General features: G+C 49.0%; 1 protein-coding gene across 1 annotated transcript; it reads left to right on the top strand.

Moving 5' to 3' along the window:
• Positions 1 to 2222: 2222 nt before the first annotated feature.
• On the top strand, positions 2223 to 17908 carry LOC120400053 (interferon-induced very large GTPase 1-like). The gene is made up of 2 exons (XM_039528425.1): positions 2223 to 2292; positions 10049 to 17908. The coding sequence occupies exon 2, from the start codon at positions 10051 to 10053 to the stop codon at positions 17383 to 17385; it is 7335 nt and encodes a 2444-aa protein (XP_039384359.1). The 5' UTR covers positions 2223 to 2292; positions 10049 to 10050; the 3' UTR covers positions 17386 to 17908.
• The last annotated feature ends 924 nt before the right edge of the window (positions 17909 to 18832 follow it).

Here is an 18832-nt window from a genome sequence, read left to right on the forward strand (position 1 = left end):
TCAGACCTACTGTCGACCTTTGTCTTGGATTCTGAGGGCCAAAGGCATCGCTAAGATCCTAGTAGCCCGTTGGTGTCAGTGGAAGCAGCAAAGAGTCTTGTGGCAGCTTATAGACTAACAGACTATTCACCCACGAAAGCTCATGCTCCAAAACGTCTGTTAGTCTATAAGGTGCCACAGGATTCTTTGCTGCTTTTACAGATCCAGACTAACACAGCTACCTCTCTGATAGGTGTAGTGGTTTGACACCAGGGGTGGATTTGATGCCTTGTGCACATGCACTGGATGGCAGATCAATGGAAGTTGCACTAATTCCATACCATATACACCTGGTTTCTGACCAGCAGCCACCCAACCTGTAACCTTCACCACCATTTATATCCTTGCTGGGTCTGGCCCAGACACATCCATTTACCCCAGGCTGCATTTGGCCCAGCAGCTACATGGGAAGCAAATGTAGGAGCTTTAGCAAGTAGAAAGCACGGAAAAGCCCCTGCAGCCCTAGTGGGTTTCATGTTCCCTCTGTCCCGGAGGGCAGGTTTGGAGGCAGTCGATACAGAGAAGGGAAGTGTAGGTGGGGAGGGGCCAGGGAGAAGATGGAATAACGTGTCCCTGATAATCTGCAGCTGCCAATAAACTCATCAAACTCAAAGTCTGTTTGCAGATAATTCCTGGAGAGCAAGAGGTCAGAGGTTTGGTGTGCGTGAAATTCACCCCGGGCAGCGGGCGGGCTCAAAGCCTGGACCCCATGAGCTCTCACTTCCGGCTGTCTTCCTCCTGGGCTGCGTCAACAGCCCCCAGCAGCTCCAGAACCCCGTCAGGGTAGTAACCAATGGTGAGGGGAAAAGCTCCCCCCGCTCTGGGAGGGGGAGAGCCATGGATGAAGGGGCATCTCTACAACTGCCAGCCGGCTAATTAATGCCCAGGGTGAAGCTGACCCTCGGTGGTGAGAGGGGAGAATGGCATTGTTAGCAGAAATCAGCTTTTGCTCTGACTCAAGTCTTTGCCAGGCAACCTGAAGGTGGGAAAGTTTGGTTCAGAGCTGGCTCTTCTCTCGTGCTAAGGGTGAGCCCTCCCGCCACTGCCTTTGTAGCAGCGAGACGCTCTTCCAGTCGAAATACGCCATGTTCAGAGACGACGTAGATTGCACAGTGAGACGCTGCATTGTCAGACCGTGCCAAGCATAAATATGCAGGTGCGGGCTTAACTCTGCACCCAACATGTATCCTGGATTTTTCTATAGTGGCTGCATCTTGTGCTCTAGAATCCAAGTTCCAATTCAAAACAAAATTAAGTCTCTAACTCACACGGTTGCAACCTCCCGCCCCCCACAGAAAAAAAAACAACAACAAACAACCCACCTCCCAAAATAAAATCCACCCCCTTTAAAAGTGACCCAATGTAACCAGTGCAGAATGTCTCCTGGAGCATTCAGACAGCTTGAAACTGTATCTCTGGCAGACATGAACTGCCCCATTTATCTGAATGAAATTGTGGACTCTGAAACCTAATGGCAACATTGTAAATGTCTGTGTTGTTGACTTTTCTGCTGATCAAAGCAGGTAAGAAAGAAATAGGATGAACCTATTATGAAGGTCTCCACAGTCTACAGCAGGGGTAGGCAACCTATGGCATGCGTGCCAAAGGCAGCACACGAGCTGATTTTCAGCGGCACTCACACTGCCCAGGTCCTGGCCACCGATCCGGAGGGGGCTCTGCATTTTAATTTAATTTTAAATGAAGCTTCTTAAACATTTTAAAAACCTTATTTACTTTACATAGAACAATAGTTTAGTTATATATTATAGACTTATAGAAAGAGACCTTCTAAGAACATTAAAATGTATGACTGGCACGCGAAACCTTAAATCAGAGTGAATAAATGAAGACTTGGCACCGCACTTCTGAAAGGTTGCCAACCCCTGGTCTACAGCAAGTGGCATCTCATTTTGGCATTCTGTGTGGATGGGGCTTAGGGGCGAACTGTATCCTCACCTAAGCTAACTCCTTACTGAAATCTCCAGCACTAAAGTGTCTGTGTGTTTGAATTGAGTTGCATGCAGGCTTGCGGGAAAACAGCTGACTCCCTACAGGAAATCTCAGCCCTTATGGAGAATACTTGTGATTTCTAGGAAAGCAGAAGCCAGCTGAGATTGCAAGCAGCTACCTGCTCAGGAAGCAAGTACAGGCAGAGTGAAAGTGAAAGTGAACAAACTGTGCCGGGAAAGCGAGTGGGACCGGAGGAGACAGATACAAAGCACTGGGGAAAGAGGGTGCAGTCTCCTAATGCAGGTATTTCCCCCTGGGGATGGGGAGGGAGGGGGAAGGTTCTCATGCCTTTGCCTAGGGAGTTCTCGTTTGCCCCCTGCTCTTTCTCTCATGTAGTCTCTGCTGGGTTAATGGATGCTGGGGAGGGCTCCCGGGGCCTTTCTGCTGCAGTTTAGGCCTGAGAACAGGGCTAGTCAGAGGCAATGGAGAAATCGGGGCTCACAGGAGCTCAGTGGAGCACAGGCAGGCGTGGGCCCAGGAGCAGGCTCTGGGAGCGGGATGATGCTGGGGCAGGCTGGGAGGGTGAGGGGGTGGGCAGGGCTCAGGAGCAGACTGGGTGGGGGGAGTAAAGTATTGGGAAAAGGTGCCAGGGCCGGGCCGGGCTGGCTGAGCTGAGGGGGGACGGCCCTGAGATCCGGGGTGGCAGGTCTGGATCATTTTTGGTGGTGCCCAGAACGTGTCCAAGTCCTGTGTCCCTCCCGACGCCTAAGGCTCTGGCATGGAGTGTGGGTGCGGGAGGGGGTTTGGGGTGTGGGCTCTGGGATGGAGTTTGGGTGCGAGAGGGGTGCAGGCTCTGGGCTGGTTCAGGAGGGGGTGCGGGCTGCAGGCTCTGGGAGGGAGTTTGGGTGCAGGAAGGGTGCAGGCTCTGGGCTGGTGCAGGAGGGGGTGCGGGCTGCAGGCTCTGGGAGGGAGTTTGGGTGCAGGAGGGGTGCAGGCTCTGGGAGGGAGTTTGGGTGCAGGAGAGGGTTTGGGGTGCAGGCTCTGGGCTGGGACAGAGGGTTGGGGTACTGAAGGGGATGCGGGGCATGGGGCTGGGCTAGGGATAAGGAGTTTGGGGTGCAGCAGGCAGGCTGCCCTGGGGCTGGGGGCCAGAGAGGAGAACTCCCCCCAGCCCTCTCCCCTCTGGCAACAGTGAGCTCTGGGGTACCAGGGGCCCCTCCCCGGCCCCCCCAGCATGACACTCACTCAAGCCCCCCCCAGGCTGCTGCTCAGGAGGTCCAGCCAAGATAAGCCCCCCCGCAAGTCTACTTGGAGTCGCCCGTGGGGTGGGGGTGGGGGACTGCTATGTGCCTCCCAGGGGCGGCTCTACAAAGTAGGCTGCCCCAAGCAGCGCGGAGCGCTGCGCCGCCCTTCCCCAGTCCCGCGGCGGGTCCCCTCTTCCCGCGGCTCCGCCGGCATGCCTGCGGCAGGTCCACCGGAGCCCAGGACGAGCGGACCTGCCGCAGTCATGCCTGCGGGAGCTCAACCGGAGCTGCGGGAAGACGGGACCCGCCGCAGTCATGCCTGCGGCAGGTCCGCTCGTCCCGGGCTCCGGTAGACCTGCCGCAGGCATGCCGGCGGGAGCTCCACCGGAGCCAAATGCCGCCCTCCCCAGGATGCCACCCCAAGCGGGCGCTTGGCCCGCTGGTGCCTAGAGCCGCCCCTGGTGCCTCCTCCCTCCGCGGGCACAGCAGCCGCCTCAGCCCGCCCCCGGTGCCAGTCCCTTGTAGCCAGCCGCGGCCGGGGAGGGAGCTCAGCGCGGAGCTGCAGGGGGCAGCCACTCCCTGCCCAGGGTACAGGTGGGGACGCTCGGGGGAGGCGTGTGGGGACGGGGGACAGACCCGACCCCAAACACTGGTGGAGCTGGAGCCCCCCAGGCCCTGAATTTGCTGGAGTCTGGAACCACCGGCCCATACAACTCGCCGCTCCCGCCTGAGCTCAGGGGCTGAGCGGCAGAAAAGGCATCCAGCAGCTGGCTGGCCGAGCTGGGAGCAGGCTAGTGCGGCTAAGGGGCAGCAGGTGGGTCCGGAGCAGGGTGGGGAGGCCTCAGGAGCAGATGGGGGGATAAACATGGGGGCAGATTCAGGAGCAGGTGGGGGTAAAGGAGGGTCTGAGTTCAGGCAGGTGAGGGGGTCAGTATGGGGCCCCAGGAGCAGGTGGGGGTAAAGGAGGAGTCTGAGTTCAGGCAGGTGGGGTCAGTGTGGGGCCCCAGGTTCAGGAGCAGGTGGGGGGGTAAAGGAGGGGTCTGAGTTCAGGCAGGTGGGGGGGTCAGTGTGGGGCCCCAGGAGCAGGTGGGGGGGGGTAAAGGAGGGGTCTGAGTTCAGGCAGGTGGGGGGGTCAGTGTGGGGCCCCAGGTTCAGGAGCAGGTGGGGGGGTAAAGGAGGGGTCCGAGTTGAGGCAGGTGGGGGGGGTCAGTGTGGGGCCCCAGGTTCAGGAGCAGGTGGGGGGGTAAAGGAGGGGTCCGAGTTCAGGCAGGTGGGGGGGTTAGTGTGGGGCCCCAGGATCAGGAGCAGGTGGGGGGGTCTGTAGGCTGAAGCTAAAGAGCAGGTTGTGAGGAGTTCCTATGGGAGCTGTGGGTTCAGGTGCAGGTCAAGGGGATAAAGGTGGGGCCCTGAGTTTGGGGGCAGGCGGGTGGGGTCTTTGCCATTGGTTTCCATGGAACCAGGATTTTGCTCAGTGCAATGCAGAGTCTTTGTTTTACTGTCCTCTCGGTGGCTGGCGCGAGGTTCCCCCAGGGACACAGGAGGGCTCTTTGAACGGGACTCAGACCTATTGTCGGCCTTTGTCTTGGATTCTTTGGGCCAAAGGCATCGCTAAGATCCTAGTAGCCCGTTGGTGTCAGTGGAGTGACACCAGGGGTGGATTTGATGCCTTGTGCACATGCACTGGACGGCAGATCAATGGAAGTTGCACTAATTCCGTACCATTTGCACCTGGTTTCTGACCAGCAGCCACCCAACCTGTAACCTCCCCTCCCCATTTATATCCTTGCTGGGTCTGGCTCAGACACGTCCATTTACCCCAGGCTGCACTGGGCCCAACAGCTACATAGGAAACAAAATTAGGAGCCTTAGCAAATGGAAAAGGGCCCATGTCCCCAGCTGGTTGCACCCAGGGACGGCGAGTTGTATGGGCCCGTGGAGCCGGGCTCCAGAAAATTCAAGGCCTGGGGGGCCCGTCCCCACCAAAGTTTGGGGCCAGGTCTTTCCCTTGGCCCCGCCTGCCGCCTCTGCATGCCCCCCGAGCGTCCCTGCCTGCCCTGGGCAGTGAGCGGCTGCCCCCTGCAGCTCTGCACTATGCTCCCTCGCCGGCCGCTGCCACAGCCGGCTACAAGGGAGCAGCGCCAGGGCAGGCTGAGGCGGCTGCTGCGCCTGTGGAGGGAGGAGGCGCATGGCAGCCCTTCCCCCGACACCCTGGCAGGCAATTCCGAATTGACTCGGGGGCGGGGAGGGCTTGCTGGACCTCCTGAGCAGCAGACTGAGGTGGCTTGGGTGAGTGTCGTGCCAGGGGTCTGTGGAGGACCCCCTCCTCACCTGGAGCTTGCTGCTACCGGCGGAGAGAGGGCTGGGGGGAGTCCTCCTCTCTGGCCCCCCACCCCAGCCCCAGGACAGCCTGCCTGCTGCACCCCAAACTCCTCATCCCTGGCCCAGCCCCACGCCCCGCACCTCCTCCTGTACCCCAACTCTCTGTCCCAGCCCAGAGCCCGCACCCAGCACCCATACTCCCTCCCAGAGTCCGCACTCCGCACCCTCCCCTGCACCCCAACCCCCAGCCTGCATCCCTGCTGCACCCTAACTCCCTCCCAGAGCCATAGGTAGGGGTGTGTGTGTGTGTGGGGGGACCTGGACCCATTCTGGGCACCACCAAAAATGACTCTTGTTTCATACGATAACGTGTCCCCGATAATCCGTGGCTGCCAGTGAACTTGTAAAACTCGAAGTCTGTTTGCAGGTAATTCCCTGCTAGGAAAAAGGCTGCAGCTGCGAGGGTGATGGGTCCTGCCCAGTGAGATTCTCCCCTGGCAGTGGGGCAGGCTCAGGCCCTCGGCACCACTTACCCTCCGCCTCCATTTTTCATCCTCTTGGGCTGCATCAGCGTCTCGCCGCAGCTCTAGAAATGCCGCCAGGTAACCCAGGGCTGAAGGAAAAGCCCCACAGTTCTGGGATGGGGAGAGCCGGGCCTGAGGCTGGCATCCCTATAAACTCCAGCCCGCTAATTCAGGCCTGCACAACATGCGGCCCGGGGGCCACATGCGGCTCGCGTGACGTGGGCTCACTGTGTGGCCCGCGGAGGGTGAGGGAGGGGGGCTGAAGAGGCGCGTGGGCAGTGGTGGGGGGTGAGGAGGCGAGCTGGGGTGGGGTGCTGAGGTAGCGAGCTGGGGTGGGTGGCTGAGGAGGCAAGCTGTGAGTCGGTGGCTGACCTGTTCTACTGATGTGGCCTGGCTCCCATCCCCTCTCCAAGGGTTGCAGCTGTCTGGAGGTGCTGCCTTCCAAACCTTCCTCAGTCACACCTCATTCATTCAAAGGGCAACTGATTACAAAGTGGGGGGAAGATCTTATTCTACTTCTAGCAAAAAGGCAATTTTCTTTTACCTTAATTATACTACCTTAGGGGCCCACTATAACATATTACCAAGGTTCAATACCGCTGTTTCAGTGGGGCAGCGCTGGGGAAGGAGGGTTTGTTTCCGCGCGGCAGGTGGCGCTGGGGGGGGGGGGGGGTTCGGCAGGGCCGGGGGGGGGTTCGGCCCTCAGCTTTTTTCTTTGGAGTAATATGGCCCTCGCCACTTTACGGGTTGTGCAGGCCTGAGCTAATGAATGCACAGGATAAGAGCGACCCCCTGTGGTGAGCGGGGAGAATGGCATTTTTAACAGAATAAGCTTTTGCTCTAGTCTTTGCCAGGCAAAGTGCACATGGTAAAGCTTGGTTCAGCTTTGGCTCTTCTCGCCTGTTAGGGGAACCCTCCCTCCTTTGGCTTTGGACCAGAAATGGCCCTTCTGCCATTCAAAGGGCACCCTGTGGAGAGAGGAGATTTAGGCTGCGCAGTGATGCACTCAAAAGTCAGAATGTGCCAAACACGAACAGGCAGCTGCAGCTTTAGCTCTGCCCCCAACACATATCCGGGGGTTTTCTAGATCTCGCGCTCCAGAATAAAAGTTTTAATTTAAAGCAAAATTCTGCGGCTCACTCTGTGGTTCACAACCTTTTTTTATTTGCAGACCTTTAAAAAATTTTAAATGGAGGCGACCCCTTGGAAATCTATTGTCTGTATATAGAGTTGTATTCTGTTCAGTCAGTTTTCAGTCTAAGTCTTTTGTGGACCCTTTACACACAGTCTGCTGAACCCCAGGGGTCTGCAAACTACAGGTTGAGAACCGCTGCACTAACTCACACGGCTGGGAAAAAACCCTTTAAAATGTGACCTAGTGTAACCAATGCAGCGATATCTCCCCGAGGCTGGAGACAGCTTGAAACTGTATCTCTGACAGGCATGAACTGCCCAATTCATCTGGTTTGGCTTTGTACCTTTAGATACTTACCTAAAGAAATGTTGAGTCTCAGTGGTTGCTAACTACTAAAAAACATGTTGATTTGCAAAGAATTAGAGACTTCACACTAAATTTGGTGGTACTTTTTGCTAAGCAGGAGGATACACTATATCTATACAAATTTATTTAAATAATTACGTAGCCTAACATACATTTATTCAGATTCTTAATTTTTACATTTCTTTATTATATTAGAAAAATGGCAAATGATGAATTTCTTATTTCTGAAATTATGTTTAATTTTTTACTTATGATTTGTGTCAAGCTCTATTTTAATGGAAATTGGAATTCAAGGGAAAATGTGCAAAAATGCATTTAAAGTTTTGTTTTTATTAGTTAAATAAAACTACCATAAATGTGCTGAATATAAGAAAAACATTTATTAAAACATATTTAATATTTAAAACTGACAGATTTCTGAAAGGAAGTATTATCTGTAGTTAGTAAATTGAAAGATTGTTCATCCCAACCTTCAGGATTTTAGAACTAGTAAATCTCATTCTCTCAGACCTAGTTTTTATTCAGAGATTGGAAGAGGAAAACAAGAGTTTGTGCTTCATTAACTCCTAGTTGGTTTCTTAACTTTGAATGAACTGACCTAGTTGAATAAACTGAGATGAAGAAAATGTTCGCTGCAACTGCAGAAGAGGCTACTGCTGTCAAAAGCTAGTTTAGCCTTTCAGCAAACTCTGGTTCCAGGTGCTTAGATAATGACTTCCAGCCATTCAGTGGTTTGACTTTCTTTAAAAATTAGCCAGCAAACATACTACTTAATATTAATTGTATTTAATTTAAATGATTTTAATACATTATAATAAGTTTAGGCCTTAACATATATTTTGATAATTTCAAATAGGTTTATTTTTAAAAAGAAAAATATATTTATGTAACCCTTCTGCCCATCTGAGTTGTCAGCAACAAGGGCTGGGTTCAGTATCTAGGGGTTCTGTTTCAATAACTCAATGCAAAAACGGCTCGAGCCCCCCTACAGTGACCTGGGACAATTACATACCCCGCCCGGGCGCCCCTAAGAGGCAATACTTCCCCTCTCACAAGTAGCAAAATCCTTTTAATAAAGGAGGGAAACAATGCAGCATTATGTTAGGGAAACACCACAAACAGGATTCATAACACAAACCATGAGCAAAAGACCCACCCCAAAGTAAGTTTGGCAGTGTCCTTTTCCCCTCAGGGTCTTAAGTCCAACAACCCAAAAGATCACCCCGAAGTCCCAAAAGTCCAATACTCCAAAAGTCTCTTGAGTCCAGCAACCCCCCCAAAAAAGCCCAACAACCCGAAAGTCTCTGTCCCTTGTCAGTGCAGCCCCAGAGTTCAAAAGTTTATCTGCAGAGTTTTACACACACACACCCAAGCCTGGGTGGAAATGGTGGGGGAAGGAGCATGCGGGGTGTTAAGGGGCACCTTATGTGGTCCGACGCTGACTGCCCCGCCTCTCCATACAGTTCTGCTGCAGCCTTCACCATGAGCCGCACCACTCCACCAGCCATCCCTTGAGCTGCTCCAGCTGTCCCACAAACTGCTCTGCTCCGCTTTCCACCACTTGCTGTCCCGTGGGCTGCTCCAACCATCCTGCAAACTGCTCAGCTCCACTCCGCTCCCCGTCCCTTGGGCCACTCCAACCGTCCCACAAACTACCAGCTGCTTAGCAATATATCTTCAGTCTCCCCTACTAGTTAACACAGCACTCAGTGATCTCAGCTCTTTGTAATTTTAGCTCTTTAGTGATTTCAGCTCATAGTAGGGGAGCCCCAGTGCTGGTGCACCATTAGCCCAAAGTGAATTCACCACAGCAGCCTATAACTAGACTCTTAATAGAAGAGCTCAGCTCAGCTCTTCAACAGTGGAGAGAAAAGGCAGTGCAATTAGTGCTTCAGGCCCTCAAAAGGGGTCCATACTATCAGGTACAAATACCTGCCCCCAGCCCCTCTCAAGTCACTGGGTTTTGGAACGCATGTCCCTTGTCTAGTGAGTGCTACTTAGTTGATGGTGAGTCCCTCTGTCATAAAACAGTTCCACTGGCCTTGATTCACATAATCAGAGTAACAACACTTTATTTTTCCTGCCCCAATAACAGAGAAACTGGAGATCCCACAGCAACCAAAGTGACCATTTGGGTGGCTGTGAGCTCTTGCTAGGAGGGGTGGGTGTGCCTATGCAAACAAGATCAGCCCCTGAAGTTCTTTTCCACAACTCATCACTGTTCACCACCAGATGTCAGGGTAGAGCTCATCCTGACTCTGCTTACATTTAAATAAAAAATAAAAATCCTTAATTTATTTTTATTTTTTCAAAGTCATAATTTTTTATCCACCCTGGCTGTGGCTAAGTGCCACAGTGTAGCCCATTATATATTACATAAGGCTGGGAATGGAACTGAGGGAGGGAGGGAGGGAGGGAGGGAGAGACATCTTCATAAAAGCATGATATTATTTTTCTTCTCCATTTCACAGCCATGTCTACAGGAAAGGAAAAACCCAAGAATTCAGCGCAGGGAGATGCTGCAAAGGATGAACTAGCTAAGAGATTGGAAGCAGTGGGTCTGAGTGCAGAATACTGGCTGCCTAAACTACACAAACAACTTGGAGTTACCTCTACCCAAGCCTTGAAACACCTGCGATATGAAGACTTCCTAAAGTTAGAATGCGACGTGCAGCACACGTGGGAAAAGCAGGCGCTCCAAGAACTACATAAGACAGACAGCAAGGCAACAATGAAGCAGCTGCAGGAGCAGCGCTTGGAGATGCTAAAGAAGAGGCAGGAGCAGGCTAAGTCGGCACTGCAGGAATTAAAAGAAATGCAGGAGAAAGGCAGGAGCCGCCATGAGGAAGCTGTAAGAAAGAAAGAGGAGGAGCTGCGGCAAGCTATGGACATAGCCCCAGAGTATTGGGCACCAGCCGAGAAACCATTGATAGAGGTGATGGAGAATGTGCACCAGCAATTAAGCTTCCTGGAGGAGTCGGTGTCCCAGAGTGAGAATCTCCCTGACAAGGAAGTTTTGAGATGGGCGTCGGGAGGACTGGCCCTGCAGGGCATTTACCAGACCAAGAAGCTTGCAGAGATGGTGGAGAAGCGAGAGCAGCTCATAGACATCCCAGAAGGGTTTGAGCTCTTTGGCCCAGAGCAAGGGCCGCTGTTTGAGAAGAAGGAGTTTGCATCGGCTGAAGCAGAATCCACATTCACAAAGGCCATGGAAAAGCTGGGCTTCAGCATTAGCGTCGCAGCCAAGGGTGGATTTGGGGGGTTTAGTGCTGAAACCAGCACAGATAACAGCAGCTCTTCAGAATCTGAAGAAACCCACCGGTCCCGCTTGGAACACACCTACATTTGCACCACCAAGTACAGCTACCTCCCACTGGCCTCATGCTACTTCCCAAAGCATCAGCTTCGACTTTCCAGTGCAGCGCTGCAAGAGTTAAAAGAGATTGAGGACATTTTAAGTCACACCCCAGAGCCGGACAAGCTCAACTTGCTGAAGAGCAGAGGTGGGAGTTTCTTCAAGAGATTTGGGTCTCATGTAAACCAGGGCCCCCTTCACTTGGGTGGGATATTCTGGTGGAAAGCGTCTTCTGAGGGATTCCGGGCAGAGCAGCTGGACGAGGTGAAGAAACGAACATCTGATGCACTCAGCTCCTATGTTGGGGGCAGCTATGGTGGGTTTGGTTGGAGCATTGCAGCTGGTGTGACTGCATCAAAATCAGGTTCTGAAACCTCATTTCAGGGCACAGATAGAAAACAAACGCAAACAGAGATTCAGCTGTTTGTGACCAAGACAGGCGGCCCACCTGGAGTGGATTCACTCACAGCATGGAAATCTGGGCTACTGGCCAGTAACAAAACCTGGTCTGTTATTGACAGAGGTTCTCGGCTGATTCCAGTGTGGGACATAATCCTGTCCAATCACAGACAAGATTTTAACGATGTTTATCAAATGAGCAGCAGCCTCACAAGGGCCTATGAAGCCCTAACAAAGCTCAGTGCAAGTATGTTGGTTGGGGAGGAATTAGTCAGTGCAGTGGATGAGGCCAGATCATTCTTAGAGGAAATGAAGACCTGGGAAGTCACTGGGGATGAAGAGCCGCTGGTGACATTGCTCAATTTCAAACAGAAGCTAATTGAAAAAACAAAACACAACAGGACCTGGATCGACATCTGCCTGTCGGATAAGGTGCTTCAGGATTTCCTGGAAAACACAGTTTTAGTATGCAAAGATTTACCTGCACATAACACCATGTCCACCAAATCTCTGCTGCGCTGCCTTCTGGACCCTCATGTCTATTCCGTTAAGAATTTCCCCAAATCTTCCTCCATTATGCAGTGGATCTCTCATGCCGAAGAAAAGGAGCAAAAATCTATCTGTGTTTCTGAATTTGCTGATTTCATTCAAGTCCTACAGGACATGAAGAATTACCTACAGGCTGTTACCTATGGGCCTAACTCCTCCCCAGCAGCAGTGGAGGCAGCAAAAGTAAAGGCCAGCTTGGATGTGAGCTTAGCTTTCTGTTCCTTGCGGAAGGCTCTACAGGGCCGAGAGCAGATAGACACAGAACTGTTATTACTCTCCATTGCAGCCAGCACAGGATACCGTGTGGACAGTAACACTTTCCAGTATCTCCTCGGGTGCCCAGAAATTAACTTCATGTTAAAGGAAATGCAAAAGGCACATGAGGGATATTTGACTCTTAGGGATCAGGATGTTTCCAGAGCTCAGGCTTTCCTGTTGTTGACAGGTCTGACAGTGACAGCAACTGAATTCAAAGACGTGTCTCCAGAGGAGAAGAAGAAACGTTTGACTTTCATGAAGCGTCACCTGGGAAACTTGTTGTCAGGTGAAGTAGCTAATGTCTTTATGAAGCCTAATGCATGTGATGACTGGAATGCCCTGGAAAGAGACCTAAATGCCCTTGTGAAAGGAGGATATGGAACTTCCAGTAGCAATCTGCAGAAACAGGATATAATAAAAGAACTAAGGGATGTCTGTCAAAGGGCTAAGCAGACACCCCTACCAAAGCCACAGCCCCAAGCGCCACCAAAGGATGTTAAAATGTCTGAAGCATTCAAAACTCAGGGCTTTCTCAATCTGATCAAACGTCTTGGACTTGAAAACTACTATCCAAGGAAAATGGGGATGGCAGATTTCCATGTGATTGACAAGACCTCTTTACATGACAGACAGCCCAGCACAGAGGATGAGCTGCCATTTTATTTTTTGCAAAAGCTGTTGATGCTGGACTATCGGGTACGGTATCTGGTTTGCAAAAATGACTGTAAAACAAAACAAGGAACAACAACTGCATTGAATATGTCAAGCAAGATGAACGAATCCTCAGATGCAACCTCAGATATCTACGAGGACTTTTTAAATGATGATGAGGGAACTAATGAGTCTGGTACACCAAGGCAGACACACGTGCACCCAATGGATGTCCAGATGGCAATTTTTCATTGTGCAGATGATTTCATGAGACAATATCTTTCAACAAAGCTCGCTATCTGCCAGTTTGCACTCCCACTTCTGGTGCCAAATCCTTCTATTTCACAAATAGAATTCCCTCTTTGGTCCCTTAGCCAAGTTCAAAAGAGTTGGCAACATATTGCGAAATCAGGAGTGGAGACTAGCATTAAAAATTATAAAAACAAATTGATTTATCAAGCAGATACACCTGTGGTGTCCTTCACACGGATTGGTCATTCACCTCATTCTTCTAAGTCTAAGATCCTGAATGCTCTGCTGAGTAAGCACAAGCATGACATTTTTTTCCATCGTGATTGTAGAGGCAGCCATAAAGATTGTCTCCTGATGAACGGGGTTGTGGAAATCTCCTGGTACTGTCCAGGTGGAAAGGATGATGACAGATTTGACAATTGCATCGCCTTCACTAATCTTCACGGGGATGCAAGAGAGCATGAGCAGCAGGTCAGATTTTTACAGGAGATCGCTTCCATAAATGTGGTTCTCTTTACAGCTTCTGATGAGAACAAAATAGGCAGGCAAATTGTAAGTGATCTCCTGAAGTCTCCAAAGCCTTTTGTATGTCTTTTGACTGAAAAAGAAAACACTGTAGCAGGTAAATCCAATCTAAACATAAAAATAGGCATGAAGAACAGAAATGAAGCAGAATTAATTGATGAACTGGCAACAACAATCAAAGATTTACTGGCAGGTTCGAACCCCACTTGTAGTCTTGAAACCTGTGCAGAAATTGCTCGCCAGCATGGTTTTCTCATTGATGAAGACAAAGAAGAGTGTAAACAAGCCAAGTCAATGGCACAGACAGTGATGGTCCTCTTCAAGGAGGATAACTTATCGGGCATGAAAGAAGAGCTATTGCCTCTTCAAGGACGATTATGGCACAAGTGGTGTAGGAAAGATAAGGAACTTACCCGCTTACAAGATAAAATGAAGAGAAGCATTGAACAGCACCGGAGCCAAATTGAATCAGAAAAACGTGCTATACGACATGATCAGATAAGGAGAGCATCCTCCCACAATGATTTAATGAGGTCGGTGCTGGAAATTCTCCAGTCCCATTCAGAGACCACCAAAAAATATTTCTTGCAGTGGTTGAAAGTATTTCTGGACGATCTGAGCTCTGACCGTCTTGCAGAACTTCGCCAAAAATACCACGTCTTATGGTCACAAATGCTGGAAGAAACAGACCCAGGAGAAAACAGTGACTCAGAAAATGTATTGAAAAGTAACTTGGAAACAGTCTCAGCTGAGATAGCTGCTTCTACGATTGGCCTTGAACACATTTTGAGAGAGGTTGCTCAGATTTATGAAGCTCTCAGTACTTTGTCCCAAGAAGATCAACATTTTCTTGAACTTCCACAAATTGCAGCTGACCTGATGGCTTCAGGGTATCCCGTTGAGCTGATGGATGGTGATGCTTCATACGTGCCACTGAAATGGGTGAGAGCAGTTTTTGATAAGTTGACTGAGAAGTTAGGAGACAAAAAGGTGTTTGTCCTTTCAGTGCTTGGCATCCAGAGCACTGGGAAGTCAACATTGCTAAATGCCATGTTTGGTCTTCAGTTTAGCGTCAGTGCAGGGAGATGCACCAGGGGAGCATTTATGCAACTAATTAAAGTGAATGAGAATCTCCAACAAAGTCTGAACATTGATTATATACTAGTCGTTGATACTGAAGGGCTTCGGGCCATGGAACTAACCAGTAAATCAACTCTCAATCATGATAACGAACTAGCCACCTTTGTCATTGGTCTTGGCAACATGACTCTAATCAATATTTTTGGAGAGAATCCTTCAGAAATGCAAGATATCCTGCAGATCGCTGTCCAGGCATTTCTGAGGATGAAGCAAGTAAAGCTCTCCCCAAGCTGTTTATTTGTGCACCAAAATGTTGGAGAAATAACTGCAAAAGAACAGAATATGGAAGGACGAAGACGCCTCCAACAAAAGTTAGATGAAATGACAGTTACTGCAGCCCAGCAAGAGTTCTGTGATGTAAACCGCTTTAGTGACGTTATCCGATTTGACGTGAACACCCACACTCATTACTTTGCTCACCTCTGGGAAGGAGACCCACCAATGGCACCTCCTAATCCCAGCTACAGCCAAAATGTGCAGGAACTAAAGAGCAGGATTCTCATGGCTGCCACAAAGGAATCCAAGGGCAGTGTTTTAAGGCTGTCAGAGTTAAAAATCCGAATTGGAGATTTGTGGAAGGCTTTATTAAATGAGAACTTTGTTTTCAGCTTCAAGAATACACTGGAGATTGCAGCATACAATAGGTTAGAAAAAGAGTTTAACCAGTGGACCTGGCAGTTGAGAAGTCACATACTAGAACTGCAGACAAAACTGAACAATCGAATTAAGAAGAGAGAAATTCAGCATGTCACCAGGAGAAGCCTTGAAGAAGAAGTTAAAGAAAAATATTGTGCCATCATGAATGACACAGAAAGATTCTTCACTGAGGGGCAAGACTGTGAAATATTAATTCAGTGGAAAGCAAGTACTGAAAATAAACTGAATGATCTGAAAGAATCATTGATTGATGAAACTGAGAGGAAAGCTGAAGAACTTATCAAACTGAAGAAGAACCAAAGCAAACTTGTTGAAAAGAAGTCAGAATATGAAAATGAGCTATTCAGAAGAAGCAAAGAGTTGGCTCTGAGATTAAAAGGTGAGGAACTAAGTGAAGCAGCATTGAAAGAAAACTTTGACAGCCTTTGGAAACGATGGGTCTATGAAGTATCTTCAGATGCCCCTTCTGCTGAGGAACCTGACATTAGCATGGATGTAGAAAACATTCTTCTGCAGCATTTTAAACAGGAACCCAATATAGCAGAGAAAATTAAAAGTTCCTCCCACAAAAATATATTTTCTGTCAATATTTTCAAGCATATTGTCATGAAGAAAACACTAGGTATCTTCAATAAGACTTTGGATAACTGTGATATAAAGAACATAAAACAGGTTACAGCTCGCATCATACAGCTTGTTAAGATGAAAATTGATATGAAGGAAGAGCAGAGAATGGATTATAATCAAAGTTACATTCACGAAATAATGAATGAAATAAGAAGAGAGGTGGACTCTGCAGCCAAAAACTCAAAATACACATTTAATAATGAGTACAAAATAGAGTTATCCCTGTATCTGTGCAAAATGGCAGCAGAGCGGTTTGAAGACATGCACAGAGCATTTAAGAATGCAAATGATCCAACCGTCTACCTCGAAAATAAGAGAGACGATTTCTTTAAATGTTTTCAAATTTCCTGCCAAGGAGCAACTTCCATCACAACATTTGCTGATTTCTTATGCAACAAGCTTTCTGCAGCTCTCCGCCAGGCAGTCTATGACAAGACTGCCATTGACATAGCCAATGAGATGAGGTCTAACTATTCAGCCTTCAATGGCAATAGATCCAAACTGGAGACCAGTATTCTGATATCCCTGGCAGAGGAGGAAAACTTTGAGAAGTACAGACAATACATTCACTTCCCAAGGGACTTCTTAGAGAGTTTTATCAAGAAATGTGTTGATGATTATTGTTTAGAAAAGAAAAATCCAAGACTGAAGAATTTTTTAATTATTTCCCTTGATTCTTTCCAGACTCTTGTTCTTTCAGCTATTCGTGACTCGACTAGAGTTGTCAAAGATAAATATGGCAACGTATCCTTGTGGCTGGATGAATTTTGCAACCGACTTGGAGATGACTTAGACCTTCCCAGAAGCGATCTGAAAAGCATCGAACATCAGGAAATCAAGGACATAGAGTTTCTGAAAGAGGCAATGAGTAAAGCTTTGCCCCCGGTCCTGGAAAACCTGAAACAGGAATTTGCTGTGGTTGATATGGAGCCATTTAAACTGAAGCCTCATAAAATACTATTCGAACAGCTCTGTGGATGCTGGGAGCAATGTCCCTTTTGCAAGGCTCTTTGCACAAACACAATACCTGGTCATGACGGAGACCACAGTGTTCATTTCCATCGTCCTCAGGCCCTGAATGGTACCCAGTGGTACGGAACAGACCAGCTTGTCATTGAGATCTGCTCTAGTCTTGTAGCAAGTGACTACTTCATGGTGCTTTGTGAAAAGAATCAAATTCCATATAAAAATTATAGACAAGCGGGACCTGCATATGCCAATTGGAGCATCACAGCAGACAGCTCAGCGCAGTCTTACTGGAAATGGTTCGTGTCCCATTTCAGGTCAATATTGGAAGAAGATTATTGTGCAAAATTTGAGGGCAAAGGCGCAATTCCTCCAGAGTGGGACGAGTTTACAAAGGAGGCTGTAATCTCTGAGCTGAAACAGCTGTAACATTAGTATAGCATCCCCTATATAAAATGGGGGCATTAATGTACCAGACTTTGCTGCTGTAGCCATTTATTATTGTCTTATTTAGTGTTATGGATAATTTCTATGCAATTTTTTCTATAATTAATGTGTGCTAGCAGATTTAAATGGCAGGATTATAGATGTATAAGATTAACCAGTATTTAGGAGTGCTGTGTGTGTGTTAGACATACAGGTAAAGCCTGGCTGGTATGGAAGCCCTTCAGGCTGAGGCCTGTAAGATTTTAGCTTAGCCAGACTAGGCCATAGCCTTAGGAATGCTTGGCATGAGTGGGTGACCTACAGATAACTCCATGCCAGTCAGGTCACAAGATTACTGTAAAAGATGTGCCAGTAGGTGATGTTACGGAAAAATAGATTGGAACAGCCAGCAGCGTATTGTCCAAGACCACGAGGCACCTGATTGTAACACCATGGTGTGACGATGCGATTCTGGTGGGACCCAACTGAGAGTCCTAATTCAGGACCAATTGCTCAAACAGGGTAGTCACAGCCCTAGGCTGGGGTTTTTCCACCTCTAAGGCAAGGCAAACCAGCCAGACAAAAAGGACTTCGGTTTCACCCCACTGGCTAACCACAAGTCACACAAGCAATTTCCTTAGACACTCCAGTCTCCCAGTATCACCACCAGTGCCACTCATCCTAGGGATGAATGGTTATGAAAACCAACACCCCAATAAAAGAAAACGGTTCTCTTGATCTCAAAGAATCAAGCCCCAGACCCAGGTCAATATATATATCAGATCTTACCCACAAATCACGCTGTTGCCAATCCTTTAGAATCTAAAATCTAAAGGTTTATTCATAAAGGGAAAAAGGTAGAGATGAGAGCTAGAATTGGTTAGATGAAATCAATTACATACAGTGATGGCAAAGTTCTTAGTTCAGGCTTGTAGCAGTGATGGCATAAACTGCAGGTTCAAATCAAGTCTCTGGAGAACATCCCCCGCTGGGATGGGTCAGTCAGTCCCTTTTGTAGAGCTTCAGCTTGTAGCAAAGTCCCTCCCGGGGTAAGAAGCAGGATTGAAGACAAGATGGAGATGAGGCATCAGCCTTATATAGGCTTTTCCAGGTGTAAGAACCTCTTTGTCCTTACTGTGGAAAATCACAGCAAAATGGAGTCTGGAGTCACATGGGCCCGTCCCTGCATACTTTGCTGAGTCACAAGGCGTGTCTGCCTTCTCTCCATGGGTCAATTGTGTAGCTGATGGTCCTTAATGGGCCATCAAGCAGGCTAGGCAGAGCTGACACCAACTTGTCTGCGGTGTCACCCAGGAGCAGAGCACAATACAAAATACAGACAGTACAGAGCCAATACTTATATGATACACAGACATACAGACAGCATCATCCTAACCAGCAACCCAGAACCTGGTTGTAGACACCTTATATGACCCCCTTTATCTAAGAT

Source organism: Mauremys reevesii, linkage group 3 (assembly GCF_016161935.1).
Source record: "Mauremys reevesii isolate NIE-2019 linkage group 3, ASM1616193v1, whole genome shotgun sequence".
In the NCBI taxonomy this organism is placed as follows: Eukaryota; Metazoa; Chordata; order Testudines; family Geoemydidae; genus Mauremys; species Mauremys reevesii.